Below are 14963 nucleotides of genomic sequence, written 5' to 3'. Positions count from 1 at the left end.
GAGCAGATGCTTGTAGATTTATGATCAGATCGTCTCACAAATCTTTCTTCCTTAAATATAATGAGACTTTAATCTATAAGACAGGTTTTCACCTGTTAATTTTTTTGGGGAGAAATAGGCCAGATTACTGTAAATCTTCCCCACCTCTTATTCTCTACCTCTGCACTACGGTCTACAGATCTACGTTTGCAAATTTGAAAACCTTTTCTGAGACATGGGGTGATTTTGAAGAACAAGTCTGACCTCTAGCAAAACTTCATCAAACATTATAATTCTGCTTGAAATAAGGGAAGTTATTGCATCCTCCAACCTTCGCACAAGGAACAAGAGGACAAAGCTCTGGACAAGTTAAGAAGGATTTCACTTCAGAAGTACAAGCTGTGAAGAAACTAAGAAATAAGTTCTTGCAATAACAGCACCCCCCTAAGAACTGCACAGTGAGTGAGGTTGGTTTTGTTTCCTCATGCTGACTACAACGTCAAGGGAAACTATGCTCCAGAAATACACCTGGGAATGAATCAAGGCTCTACTAACGTTAATAATCTTTATTATAGTAAGAACAGGGAAAGAGTGCAGCATCTTCACACATCTCCTGATCCCACACACAGTAGGTGTCCCTGCCACTGCGTTGTTGTTAAGCACAAAACTGGTCTAACCAGCTTCAACCCCAATGGCTGCAACCTGTTTTGCCTGAGAATTTTACTCCTTGATCTAATCTCGGGTTTATTTACAGTCATGTTTCAAATTAAAAGTAGAATCTGGTTTACTTTTGCTCTTCTAAAGACCTTGGCATTTTCTTCCTTGTCAGAGAATCGTTTCAAGAAATAAGAGTGAAATTTACTTCTGGATTGTGTTGATGTAAGTCTCCTGGCACCAGTGAAGCTGCATCCTCGTTAACATCCCACTTCAGTATTTGGAGTCTACTGGTTTGTGTAACGTCAATAAACAGGTCACAGAAATACTGCAGAAGCGAATGGCCAGCCAGATCCTCACGTGGCTTCAACTGGCACAATCTGGCCAGTGCCACGGTAGCTAATCGCAAAGGAAATTGCAGCCTAAATCCTTTATTGCGAGTTTCACACTCAATCTCGTGACAGCACACGGCACTTCATTAAATCCAGAGGCTTGAGAACAGCATGCAATCCCCCTTCATCACCCTTCCATACGGAAAATATTATTTTTAAGAACTGAGGAGATGAAGACAGAAATTTAAGTCACCATCTTCAAAAAATGTCCTGAGAGCATTTATTTCCAGTTGCCCGGTTCAGACCAGAATTCCAAGCATGGACCACTCCGAGTTCCAGCCAAATCAGGAGGGAAGTTCACATATTCATCCCCTGGAAAAGTTACAGACAATTTGCTCCCTGCTGGGTCTTTAAAAAGGAAACACCAAAAGGGAGTGGCCCCTTCTGAAAGGTTTGAGTCACAACCATGGGAAAATACCAGGTTCGGAGAGCTGGAAGTTCTGTTACACGGGGACAGATGTCAGAGACGGGGTTTAAAGCATCAGCTCCTGTTTTCAAACTGTGAGACCATACACTGATCCAATAAAGCCAAATTCAATTTAATCCATAAATAAAACAGTAAGGAGGACAGTAAAATGCTTACTATATAAAATATCTTATTTTTTATATATATAGCAGTATATCTATAATAATATACTGCTATTGCTCAGTATATAAGTACTGTAAGTAATAGCAGTACTTATTCTGAAATAGAAGTCCTTTCTTTGACTGTTTGTTACCACTTTACAACTTAGCATTGCAAAATATTTGTTGAAGAAGCGAGGGAGGATTTATTTCCAGGCAGCCCTTCAGAAGATGATGCTGGTAGGCAATTCCGTAAGTAAACTGAGCTGTGCATGGGAATTGTTGGCACTGTCACGGAGAGCGTACCTTTAGCAGCAACTGGTACTTGGTGATTCTCTGCACTGGCTTTAAGAGATAAGCGTCTAAGGAGAGCTTATGGTCCAATTTACGCTGGCATTCCTGTAAAAGACAAGGGGGGAGAAAAAACAATTGTTTCTTGAAGCAGAGGCAAGACACCCAGATCCTTATCACTTGGCAATCCAAATAATTTGGCCCCGAGCGCCTGCCACCAGCAGGAGCAGCAGGGGGAACACTCTGCCTGTTTCTCTAAGGCGACTGAAGAGAGAAGGGGTAGAGAAGGAAAAGAAGCCAGCCTAGCACTGCCAGTCTGCAGCAACATCCCACCTGAAAAAAGATGCTGTCTCCACACTGTCTCCAGAGAGCTTCAGACCTTGGCTTGTTCTGACAGTATTTTTCATATATCTGGAGGTCCTCTTTCTGCAAGAAACAGAGTTAAAGGGTAAGAAAAAAGAATCCACAGAGCATCTGCCTTGAGTCACACTTTTTCTTCCCTTCCATCCTAGCACACGAAGTCATTAATTCATGGTGATAACTCCGTATGTAAAAAATACACTGAAGCTACCAAACTTGCTTTTTACTCCGGTGAAGTTAAACACACCTGATAGTGAGATGTTTTTCTCTCCCTTTTTGCACAAAGCAAGATTTCAGACTGGAAGACACAATCTAATTGCAAAACTCTTATCTTCCGGAGAGAGGAATAGGTGGTTTGAAAACAAAAAAAGCATTATAAATGTAATGTTGTTGACAGTACTGCCACAGACTGGTAACTGCTGACAATACTCACCATTTAGCCAAGGTTTACATACTCAAAACACTTTGAAAATAGCGTTGGCTCTCAATAGGACAAGGATGAATTAAGAGAGCAGCAGGTTTGTCCCGTTGATGTCCTCGGCGGGCAGGGGAAGGTTATACCCTGAGCCACCCAAATTAGACCTGGCTGGGTTCACTTGACCTCTATTGACCTGTGACTCATGGAATTCCATGGCAAAAAAAAAAATCTCATCTTCAGTGAAATCAGAGGCAATCTCTGTAAAAGCCCAGAGAGGGGCAGTTTAAGCTCCCCGGACTCTCTGGGTGGAATCAGGCAGATGTTCCCCCAGAAGGTCCTGGGCTCGCTGGCCACACACCCGGTCAGCACGGGAGCCCCGTGGGGCAGTGCCATAGGGGTCCCTGAGTGGGGCTGGCCAGGTCTGACCACCTGGGACCTTCTCAGCTTCAGCTGCACCCATCCTGGTGGACGTGACCTCAGGGAATCCAAGGCAGGGCCAAAAATAAAGCTCAGGAGACCGTGGTTCTGGCTTCTGTGCTTGCAGCCCACCAGACAGAGCCTGAGCATTCTTGGGGCAGCCTTTCTTTTGGATAGGGTTACCAGAAGAAATCCATATTGCTGCTGTGTTCCTGCATCACCCTGATGAGCCAGCTGTGAAAGCAGAGCTGTTCAGGTAACACCCCACTGCCCTGAGCATTATGCAATGCAAAAAGCTCTGTTTCAACTCAATAGAGCCTTAATGGTGCTGTTTCAAAATAAGCCCAGTGTTTTCTTCACACAAATAGATTGTTTGGACACGTTGCCTTGGAGGGAAGTTAGCAGGGGGCAAACCCCACAAAACTGAAAGTAATAACAAAGTCTAATCAAGCATTACAATTTGTTCCTGACCCACAGAAACCCAACGGGTCTGGGCAAGAGGAGCAGAGACGGCATCAGCCAAGAGCACGGTTATGGGCGAGAGAAAAGTACCAGTCTAAATTTAAAGAAAAGGTACAATAATCAAAAATTTAGCACTAGTTTGCCATAGGGAACCACCCTATACCAATGCAATCTGCTGCTGCCTGAACCAGCGACACCCACTCAGGCAGATAAAGCTGTATTTAAAAAATATAAGTAAGTTGTAATAGTGAAAGGAACAGGAGACTCCTGCTGAAATTACTGGGATCAGACACCAAAATGCCAAGAAATAATTAATTGCCTAGTACTCAAATCCCACTCCTAAGTGTCCCACACATCTCTGTTTTCATATCCAGATGTTCCGACTTCTCACCGGTGCTTTCACACCACACTCATGTCTCCTGTCGTGCTTCTCCTTTCCACGGTGACCTGCACCCTGAGGTCTGTGTGAGCTCTCACACAGTCCCAGTCACCTTTGTCGGCTGCTCATTCACAAACACATTTTGCTTCAGATTAGAATTTAGCCAGTTGAATCCAACTCACAGGCTTCTGCTCAGCTGCTACAGCCTCTTTCACAGGTAGCCTCCTTTTCTGGATGCTTCCTTCTCCCAGGATGACAAAATGCCCCAGCTGCTGCCTGCTGTTAAGTTATTCTCTCTTTCCAAGGTTCACAACATGGATGAGTAAACAGCAGTAATCCACGGTGAGTCACTCCTGCCAGGCTCCTCACCTGGCACAGGTTGGGAAGCATCTGACACAGCTTTCCTTTCCTCCTGGGTGTTCCTGCCTTGGTTCAGTAACTTTTCCTTCTCCCCAGCCCCGTGCTCAGCACATCAGCCCAAAGTGTCCCTCTCGTTGCCAGTACATCAGGAGCAGCCCTATCCTGCCCGTGGGCATTCAGCCCCCATACCCCCCCCCACAGTCCCTGCCACACAGAGCTTTAAGCAAGGTCAGGCCCCTGGGGGATGGTGTAAGAGCTGCCATTTGGGCAGAGCCGAGCTGATTTACTTGTAATTTAGTTCACATGAAGATCATGCCCTAACGAGGTCAGGCAAAGCTGGAGGGGAGGACAAGAGGGGTGTTTCTGGCTTGTCTTCCACCCGTTTCTGCTGCCGTGTTCTAGGAGAGAAGCCAGAGAGGAGAAACGGGCTGGGACTCCACAGGCTGTGTCTGCCATCCCCCGGGAGGAAGGGTTCCCGTCCATGGTGACAGCCGACCAGGGACAATGTGTGGGGACACGGCGGAGGAGGGACTGGCAGACGATGGAGGGGCTCAGGTATCAGGGTGTCCCAGGGCAGCTCTTGGGACGCTTTCGAGCAGCTCTGGATTGAGGGCTGAAAACCCCCAGTGGGGTCAGAGACGGTGATATTCTTCAAGAAAGAATCTAAAAATCAGCCCGTTTCCAAGCACAGCCCAGGGGGATGTTGTGGCAGGATGGCTACACCCGGGCAACGAGGCAGAAACGGGCAAGTGAAGCTGCGATGACATGAGTTTCCCCCCAGAACTCGGCATCGCCTCGACCAGCAGCCGTCCCAGTTTCCCCAGTACCAACAGAATCACATTGGGCTGGAAGGGACCTCTGGAGATCATCCAGTCCAACCCCCTGCCAAAGCAGGTCCACCCAGAGCAGGTCACACAGGAACGTGTCCAGGCAGGGTTTGAATGTCTCCAGAGAAGGAGACTCCACCACCTCTCTGGGCAGCCTCTTCCAGGGCTCTGCCACCCTCAGAGGCAAGAAGTTCCTCCTTGTGTTTAGATGGAACTTCTTATGTTCAAGTTTGTGCCCATTTCCTCTTGTTCTGTCACTGGGCACCACTGGAAAAAGACTGGCCCCATCCTCCTGACCCCCACCCTTTAAGTATTTATAAGCATACCCCAGCAGGGTTAGAGCTGCCGGGACCAGCCAGAAGCCTCTGCTCGGCAGGAAGGTGTAAGAAGCTGCCAGATCGTGGGGAACACAAACGCACAACCAGGCTTTTGTCTGGGCCACCTAGAGGCAGGCCAACAGAAACAACCATTTCTGGACTTTACGCGGCTTCTTCTAAAAGGAGAGCGTAAGGGCAGGTTCCCGAATCAAAGGTGCCTCTGTGTGAGCAGAGACAGCTCGGGAGAGGGGCTTCGGCTCTCAGCGCGAAATTTGAAATGGGGAGAAAGCAAAGGCGTGATTTAACCTCTTATTCCATAGATTTAGTGCTGTTCGATTAGGCCATAGAAATCGATAAGGGAAGGTGAGGAAGGGGCTGATTTTCCCTCACTCCCCACCCGCAGCACGGCTTTAGTGCTGCTGATTGCGTACTGCCAGAACAGAGAGGAGAATGGGGCTCCACGGCTGGTTTTACAAAGACAGACGTAAGCTACAATATTTAAACACAGAATTTGAACTTTCTGCAGAATTACAGGGTAATTCTGTATGAAGAATTTCTCTTTAGCTCCAAATCCAGGGATATTTGCAACATATAGACTATTTCATGCTTCTTGGACTTCAAAGGTCTGCATTCTTCAAAGACTGCTTATCCTGTTTTGCATAACGATTTCACCACAGTATGTTCCTGCTCAGCATCTGAATTTCAGGATAACAACATATTCCTTAGTGTATTTACTTGAGTGTCATTTACTCAAGCTCTAAATGCTTGCTGTTAAGCAGAAAATAATTCAGTGGATTTATAATCCCATTTACACTCGTGTGATGCTTTTCAGCCCGACCTGACTGTAAGCCTACCCTTCGGAAGCCTCACGTGTTGATAATTCCCATTGAATCTTAGGGATGTGGCTGTGCCCAGCACCTCTGGGCTATGCGAGTTTCCTCCAAATCTGTATTTCATACAGCACCTTGCCGAAAAAAAGAAGATTTAACACGCACCCTGGCAAAGCAGGCAGCGCCAGCCGTCGCACAGTGGAGGCAGGAGGTACCTCTCTGCAGAGAAGAGAGGTTTTCACGCCTCTTCCACCTCCCACGCGAAACACAGGGTCTCATTCAAGCAGCTTTGTCAGACTATGAAAAACGGCAGCAACCCACCAAAACAGTATTTTTCTTATTAGCGGGGCCTCTGTATGTGCCATATAGAAAGCACCTTTTGTTACGCTACAGGAAACAGCGCTAAGGTGCTAACTGGGAGGGGCGGTGGGGGCAGGACATGACTGGGAGCCCTGGGAGGACAGAGCTGCAGAACAGGGCCACCAAAAGCCACAGGAAGCGAAGCCACCGCGTCTGACCGAAGCCACCGCTGCTCGTGGGCTTTGGGCTTTCCCATCAACTGAGCTCAGCCCGCTGTCAAAGAGCCAGCCCCCCCGCTTCGGCCGGGGATGGGGAGAGCCCTGCCGGGGTGTGAAATGCGTGAACCGGCAAAGGAATCCACCGCACGGGGCCTGATGGAGTTGGGGGGGGTCTCACTGCCCAAGGAAGGTGGAAGACTCTGCTGGACCAGCTGGGAGAGAGCGAGTCTCCTGCAGGGCGCAGAGACAGGCGAGATGAGACGAGGCAGGAGCAGGATGCACTGCCTGCACCCCGAGCACCGGGCTGTGACTCTGCTCTCACTTCCAGCGGGGCGGTGCCTGGGACACATCCCTCTGCTGACAGACATTTTCCTGACGGGAAAAGCACGTTAAACATTTGGATCGCTGATTTTTATTTTTTTTTTAACCAGGGTTTAAAATACCTTGGTAAAACACTGGCAACAGATCTCTGCCTGCCGGTAAAGCAGGTAAAGGTTCAGATTCCTCAAAACACACTTGTTAGCGGGGGCTTAACTTGGGAACAGCTGCTGATGTGAGTTTCCCTCCCGCACAAAAGCCATCAGAGCGAAAGGGTAGGAGTAAACCTGTACGTGCTGTAGGGTAAGACCACGGATATTCATACAAACCTGCAAAAGGATTTACTTACTCTTTTCAAAAAGCATCGGGCAAGAAGCTCAGGGTTTTCAATGCAGTTTTCGATCTCCTTAAGGAAAATCCTGAGAGGGAGAAAGGAAAGCAAACAGTAACGTCACATCCCACTCCCGCGGAGTGCAAGCTCTTCTGGAAACCCAGATGAAGGCTGCCTTTCTGTAGTGAGAGGATTCAGCGGGGAAGGTAACAATTCTGACACAAAGAGATATAAACTATATATATTTAGAAAAATGGGGTGTGGGTCACAGCTGATTGCCTGAATCACCAATATTATCATGTCTTCAGCCGCTCACAAGCAGCTGGTGCACCTGGCTCCTCTGCCTGCTGAGATTTGATTCCGATGTTTAGCCCAAACACCTGCTTCCCCTTTTGTTTATGAGGATTTTTCAGAACCGCTAGAAAAGACGGAAAAGCTCTGTCGGATGCAGCTGCTTCATCAGCAAACGGTGAAAATAGGGGATGTGTCCCAAAGGCTCCTGCAGTGACAGCCAGTGCACGGTGCCTTTAGGGACAGAAAGACCCGGCTTGCAAAGGGAGGGGAATGGCATTCTCCAAACAACACCTAAACTGGAAAGGAATTTTTCTACTCTGTATCAACTACTCTGGCACAATATTTAAACTTGCAAAAGAGAGATTTTTTTTTATTTATTTTGTTCAACTGATTGTTACATCTTATGGGCAATTATTATCCAAAAGAATTCCTGAATTCTCACCTTGACAACAGCCAGTTTTACTTAGTCACGGCTGGGAAAAGCAGGACATTTACAGAAGTGGCCCTAAGCTTCGTGAGGATCGAACAGAGGTTAATTCTGTTCCTAACTGGCACTCTGTAGTGCTGGGCTCTAGATGACTCTGTCCACAGTGTGGACAAGGCTTCTGGAAAGCTTTATGATCATGTGAAGGATAAAATTCCTGAAGAAAATTGCTCTCAAATATATCATGTGATAATAGAAATATAGGACAAACAAGCTGAACACTAAGAAAAGTCCCTCACGGAAGCGTTTTGCCAGAGAAGGAACATCAGGACTCAGTCCTGTGACATCTACCAGTGTACCAAGGGAGGCGGTAAAATACTCGCCACGAGGGACGTTCAAAATGGGTAACGCCAGGGGAAATCCCTGGTAAATGCACTAAGGGGTATAACCTTTCACAAAAACAAAAGATGAAACGGGATCTTGGAGGTGTTCCCACGTGCCTGTTGTGGAATTCGTAGATCTCTGGGAGGTTCCCAAAAAGAACATCTTTCTTGTTCTGGAGCGCGGCTGGGATCAGATGCACCAAACTGGGATTGTCCATCTCCGAGGCGTACCCCTGCAGAGGAGAGCCGAAAATAAAGCCAGGGTGTTTTTCCCAGGGCAGAAGTTGTGGGTCTGAGACACTGAGGAGCCCCAAAGCCATGTCCCCTTTGTTCTCCACAGAGCTGCTCCTACACCAGCTGCTTTGTTGCTCCCAGGAACTTCTTATGCTTCTAATTTTCCCCAGAGCTTTTACCCCAATAACTCTGCAAACACATTTTTAACCACAAATGGACAGATTACTGGATTAACAAAAACAATGAAATGATGTCCCTAGGACTCCAAGGCCATTTTGGTCATGTCGGGATGGAAACTGCCAAGTTAGACACGCATCATTCTGCTATGCTGCAAAAGGGTTAGTTGGGATTTGTTTGTCGCACTGTGCTGTTTGCCTTGATTATTTGTTTCTTGTAGAAACTGGATTGTGTTTCTTCAACAAAAGCTTTGGGAAGAACACCCTGAGCGCAGATTTTAAACTCAAGAGTAATATATCACTGAGCAGAGCTGTCTGTCAGCTCCCACAGATCGAATCCAATGAAGAAGTGACCACATGGTTGTAAAAAGAAACCGCCCAAAACCCAGCGTGACTGAGCCCAACTCGGAGCCCCCTCCCAGGGAGCAGAGACCTCAGTCTGCACACACACAGGGTGTGCTGGTACCCTCCCAGTTTCAAAAGCTCCAGAGTTATATTTCAGTGCAAGCTGCTCTTCTCCGTGCTCAGACACTACATGGGCAATAAACAAGAGGGGGAAGACGGCCTTCTTTTTTCTCAATCATTTTCCCAACCCACATTCACAGAAATTTCGTGTCTGGCCCCGTGGAAATCAAGGGTGCTGTTTCTGAAGCCTGTTGAGTGTATTTTGAAAAGGCACATTATTAACTGTTTCTCTGCCCATGACTTTGAGGACCGTGCAACTTTTATCAGTCTGTGGGCTGGGGCCAGAAAAGGTGCCTCTTCCTTTAAGCCCCGAGGAAAGATGCTCAAAACCCCCCTCTGGTTTCCCATGGCCAGGGCTGAGCCCCCTCTAGGGCAGCAAAGCCCAGCCCAGGAGGGACGTGCAGCCGCAGGGTGATCCCGGGGGGAAGCACCACAAGTCCTCAGGGAAGAATCTCTTACCTCTATTATACTTTGAAGTTCTTCTACATAAACCCGTTCTGTTTCTATCAGCTCATTGATGATGTGGCTAAAAAAAGAAGACAGGTGGAAAGTTACAAGTGTTTGCCAACAGGTCAAAAAAGCATACCTGAAAGAAAAAAATGGGTTTCCTTGTATATTCCTTTTTATGCCTCTAACTATACAAAAAAAAGCCCTCCTGTGACATCTCCGAAGGTCATTTCTCCCTACTTCAACATTATGCCTTGTTGATAAGCTTAAAAGTCCTAAACATCCCTTGGACTATTATTTTTTCAACTAATTTTAAACCTCATCTTGGTTGCTTCTGCTCTTTTTATACCTACAAATCTGAATAAAAAGATTAAAAATGCCCCAGAATGCAAACAAAAAAGGTTTCATCTTCTAATATTAACTAACAACACTTGATAAAAGCGGATTATATTTCACAAGGCTGTGTTACATTGCTGTTTTGCTTTCTTTTATAAAATAAACAAAAATGGTGATTAGGCTTCCTTTAATACATTGTGAGAACAGGCAACAGGATGATGCCAGAAGTCTGGAAACATGAAAGTAAGTTAGAGTGAAATATTTATACTATGTTTTGGACTTTTCATTTCTAATGTTAGTTCAATGCTTCTAGGTAACTCGGAGACATATATGCCTGATATGTGCCCTCATATATGCCTTGAAGATGCCTGATTTATCTCACAGAAATATGAATGTGACCAATTCACTTTTGGACAAATAACTAATTAGACTTTTAAATAAAATTGCATTAAATCCCTCAACTTCTTTTATGCATCGGTTGTCCCACATTCTCAAGAAAAGAATTCTCTTTAATATTCTTATGAACCAAGATGGCTCTTGCAGAGGTTTCAGCAGCTTGCCCAAGCAGAAAGGACTGATGCCGGTTCCACGCCTCACAGGAGGCTGTAGCCACGCGGCTACACCGAGCAGAACCACACCAGCAGCGGGACCGGGGGAGACAGATGGAAACCTGCTCCTCTGCTGCCCAGAGCCAGAAGCTCGAAGCATCTCAAGGCTGCTTTCTAGAGGAAAATACCAACACAGGGAAGTGACTTCAATCACTGCCGCTGGGGAGTGTGCTCTGTGCCTGGTTCCTGCCTTTTATATATCCCACAGGAGTCACGTCCCAGCCAGACCCCTTCAACGGCCATTTATATCATAAGCCACACTTACACCGCTGCATCCCCTGTAAGGGGATTTTGTCACCCTCTGCAATTTTTAGGATGTGCTTTTCGAGATTAACAAATCAATCCCACTTCTGATAAAGCCGCCTTTAAATGGCATGGCCGGGCATTTGAAAATAAAATACATTTCAGGTGAGTGCAAAAGCCCTGAGTGAAACCTTACTCGGCTACTGAAATAGGTTCATGGATTTGCTTCAGATTTAGCCAGCCTATTCCAAGGCGATCTGCTTTTGCAGGCTGGGTGGGGACCACTCGCTCTGCTCTCACAGACCTTCACTGCTTCATGGAGACTGCTTGCAAAACATTATAAATACTGAGAAAACCAGACCCTGCCTTCAACTGACCCATGATGTTTCAAAATTTGTTATAAAATAAGAAGGATTTCACGGGTATCTTGCCTCAATGCCTTAAGTGGAGTCAGAAGTGCCGAGCGTGTTGCGGAGGCAGGGGATGGGCGAGGGCTGTGCCCGGCTGGCTCCGGCAGCAGCTCCGGCAGTGACCCCCACACTGATCTCACCCCGAGATAGTCACGCACGGCAGAGCCGCATCTAGCAACAGGGGAAAAATTACACCCCCCTTCGTGAGCAGGCGCTGCTATTGACCAAACAGCGTGCAAAGGGAGCAGCGCCTCTCCTCCGGAGACAGGCTGGGGGTTCAGCCTGGAGAAGAGAAGGCTCCAGGGAGACCTTAGAGCCCCTTCCAGTTCCTAAAGGGGCTCCAGGAAAGCTGGGGAGGGACTCTGGATGAGGGAGGGGAGCCATAGGAGGAGGGGGAAGGGTTTGACACTGGAAGAGGGGAGATTGAGATGAGATCTAACAAAGAAATGTTTTATGCTGAGGGTGGTGAGAGCCTGGCCCAGGTTGCCCGGAGAAGCTGTGACTGCCCCATCCCTGGAGGGGTTCAAGGACGAGGCTCGGAGCAACCTGGTGTGGTGGGAGGTGTCCCTGCCCAGGGCAGGAGGGGTGGAACAAGATGATCTTTAAGGTCCCTTCCAACTCTAACCACTCTGTGATTCTGTGATTCTATGCGGTGCTGTGCCTGCATAGGCACAAGCCGCCTTGGACTCTAACCCACGTGAGAGCTCTGTCCGCGTTTCCCTGAATTTACACAACTTTGAGCTGCAAAATACATTTGGGGTATTTTGGGGGCTCAGAGTCCTGGGTTACTCCTCATGAGACAGACACAGCTGTGCCATTGCAATGCACCTTCACAAGAATTGCACAGTCCATGGCCAAGGGGCCCGTTTGTCCAGAAAAGCAGTTCACATCGCATTTGTCGCTCTGGCCACCAGCGTCGGGTGGGAGAACTGGAGCCTCAGGCAGCCAAGAGCAGATACAGCAGAGCAGACATGCGCAAGGATAATTTCCCATGCAAACTGCATCTTTGCATCGGCAGGAGAGCGTGGCCATGGGAACTGTGCGTATGTCCCACCTGGGCACACGGCTGCGGTCCTTGCAGTGATACATGGAATATTTTAACTTTTAGCACTCTTCAGAGCCAAAGGATGGTGAAATTCTTGGTTCCCTCGGTGAAGCCAAGAGCTACTGCCCCACACTTACTTCGTGAACTGGAGAACAGGTTTGACACTGGTTGAAAAGGTGGTTCCATCAGTTTTAAGTTTTGAAATATCATCTTTAACTTCAGCTCTAACCTAAATTTATTTCAAGGAAGCCTCCAATTCTGGGTTTTATTTCTGTTCTCCAGATCCAGAAGACCTAAAATTTCACATTGCAGCAACTGGAGTGTCATGAGGTTTATTTAATGCTCACAATTCACTTTCCCAAAGAGCTGCCGAACTGTTTATAAAACATAACAGAGCAGGTGTGACAAAACCATCAGGGAAATTCAATGTTTTTAAGTTTTGAATTAATCTTTAATTTTAAGTTGATCTTACTGTTGAAAGATGCTTATCTACCTACAAACCAGACATAGATCTCCCAGATGTTGCCTAGTCTGTTACCTAACAGATCACATTGGGACAGGCTCTGAAGCAAACCCAACGCTTTGCTGACAATTATACCTGAAAAGCAAATTATTAGTCCCTGGGTTTCCTAGGAACTGTCACGGACACACAGCAGCGTGGTGCCTCTCAAAAGCACAACTCAAAGTCATCCACCGGGTAGAACAGAGGCCCTTGGGATATTATTTAGCTTAATTCTACATGTATATCTATACTAAGAGTAAATGTTTTAGCACTTTAGGTGTTATGAAAAACTTCTCTAACTACCCCTTTCCCTCCTGGCACAGGGTGGTGGGAGCCATTTATCACCCCGGGTTCAGTGACGAGGAAACAGAGACAAAACCATGATAGTCACGATGGTATTCCCTCAGCGCCGGGCGAGGGTTCAACAGCTTCCCATCTCTAACCCACGGCTCCCCACATAAAGGGTAACCCTTTTCCAATGCTCCTCCACAGCGAGACAGCAGGATTCGCTGCCTAAATAAGGCTTTCACTGCTCAGGTATTTTGGTGGGGTTATTTTTGTGGTTGTTACTGGTTGTTTTTAACTATAGTCTTCTTCCAACCACAAACTGTGTCTCCTCATGGCAAAAGAGGAATTTGCCCGGACATCGAGCACTCTGTGGGATACACAGATGCTTTCGAGCTGCTTGTAGACTTGCCTCTCGGTACCCGTGGCCATCCCACCTCTGGGATTCCCTGCTTGGAACGCAGGAGCTGTGTCCCCGTGTCCCCACAACAGAATGTCCCTCACCCTTCCGCAGAGAGCTGGTGGATGCAAACTCTGTTCCCACGGCTTGGAAGTGTTGCATGATATCACCCATCCACCTCTATCTGTGCCCATCCCACAGTCCCCAGACGTTGTTTTACAGGATGACAGCACTGTTCTTCTGGACGCGTTACCCTCTCATTTCTTTCTCTGAGAGGGCTGGTGCTGCAGCAGCCCCTGGGAACACTGGGCACAAACCCACCAGGGAAGAGCCCTCCTGAGCCCCAGCGCTCCCGGAGAAACTTATCTGAATTGCTCTCCAAATAACACCCAGAGCAGCAGAATCTCAAGCATTAAAGGCTGTTGCCCATGAATCACTCTCTTGTCAAACTGTTAACAATGTAAAGGTCAAGGGCCCTCCACAGCTCTTAGAATTGCCCTGACAAAGATGCAATTTAACACAGGAAATTAAAGAGCTACGTCCGTGTGTCCGTGCTGCAGGGAAAGGCACCGAGAGGGTACGAGGGAGATCAGAGAATCATAGAATTGTCTGGGTTGGAAGGGACCTTTAAGATCATCTAGTCCAACCATCAACCTAACTCTGACAAAAACAAAAACCCACAACACCAAACCATGTCACTAAGACAGTTTTAGGCTCACTGTGTGAGTGCCAGGCTGGTGAGCGAGGACGCAGGGAGATCCCTACATGGCACACGGGATTTAATGGCATTCGGGACAGCCAAACAACCCGGCAAAGCGGCAGCCACATCCTCTGATTTACAGCAAGGCAGGAGGGGTGAGATGTGAAATGTCAGGGGCAGCGAGGGCAGCTCCGCAGGCACCTGCCGCCGGAGTCACGTTAAGGAAAATACGACGCAGCGATGGCCGGGACGATTGTCACAGGCAGCTCCTCCAGCTCCTTCTCCCCTGCCTGCTCTCAGCAGCCACGACGAGGGTATAGTTCATTTCTGGTGATCAGCTACATCGTAAACCCTCTTTGTCCAACATTTGAGCAAAGCTAATGCTGCAAACACAAACATACGTAGTTTCTACAGAGAAAGGGCGTTGGACTGTCAATAAGAAATTAAGACAAATGTAGCAATCCATTGTCTCTCTAACTGCTGAGAAGAAAGTACCAGGGTTCACCCTAATGCTTCTATTGATAATATCAGAAATTAAACAAAAGGTGAAACGAGGAAGGGATGAAAAAGCATATCAGAAAAATGAAGAATATA

General features: G+C 47.4%; 1 protein-coding gene across 1 annotated transcript in view; it reads right to left on the bottom strand.

Moving 5' to 3' along the window:
- Positions 1 to 14963, bottom strand: part of MCF2L2 (MCF.2 cell line derived transforming sequence-like 2) — a 132695-nt gene that overhangs the window by 30431 nt on the left and 87301 nt on the right. The window contains exons 16-20 of the mRNA XM_074153636.1: positions 9853 to 9919; positions 8636 to 8751; positions 7436 to 7505; positions 2214 to 2306; positions 1896 to 1988 (exon numbers count right to left, since the gene is read on the bottom strand). Of these exons, the coding sequence (XP_074009737.1) occupies positions 1896 to 1988; positions 2214 to 2306; positions 7436 to 7505; positions 8636 to 8751; positions 9853 to 9919 (439 nt within the window). The remainder of the gene's footprint in view (positions 1 to 1895; positions 1989 to 2213; positions 2307 to 7435; positions 7506 to 8635; positions 8752 to 9852; positions 9920 to 14963) is intronic.

The sequence above is a fragment of the Numenius arquata genome, chromosome 9 (genome assembly GCF_964106895.1).
Source record: "Numenius arquata chromosome 9, bNumArq3.hap1.1, whole genome shotgun sequence".
NCBI classification, from domain to species: Eukaryota; Metazoa; Chordata; class Aves; order Charadriiformes; family Scolopacidae; genus Numenius; species Numenius arquata.
The sequence above is the reverse complement of the archived record's forward strand: the minus strand, read 5'-3'. Positions and strand labels throughout refer to the sequence as shown.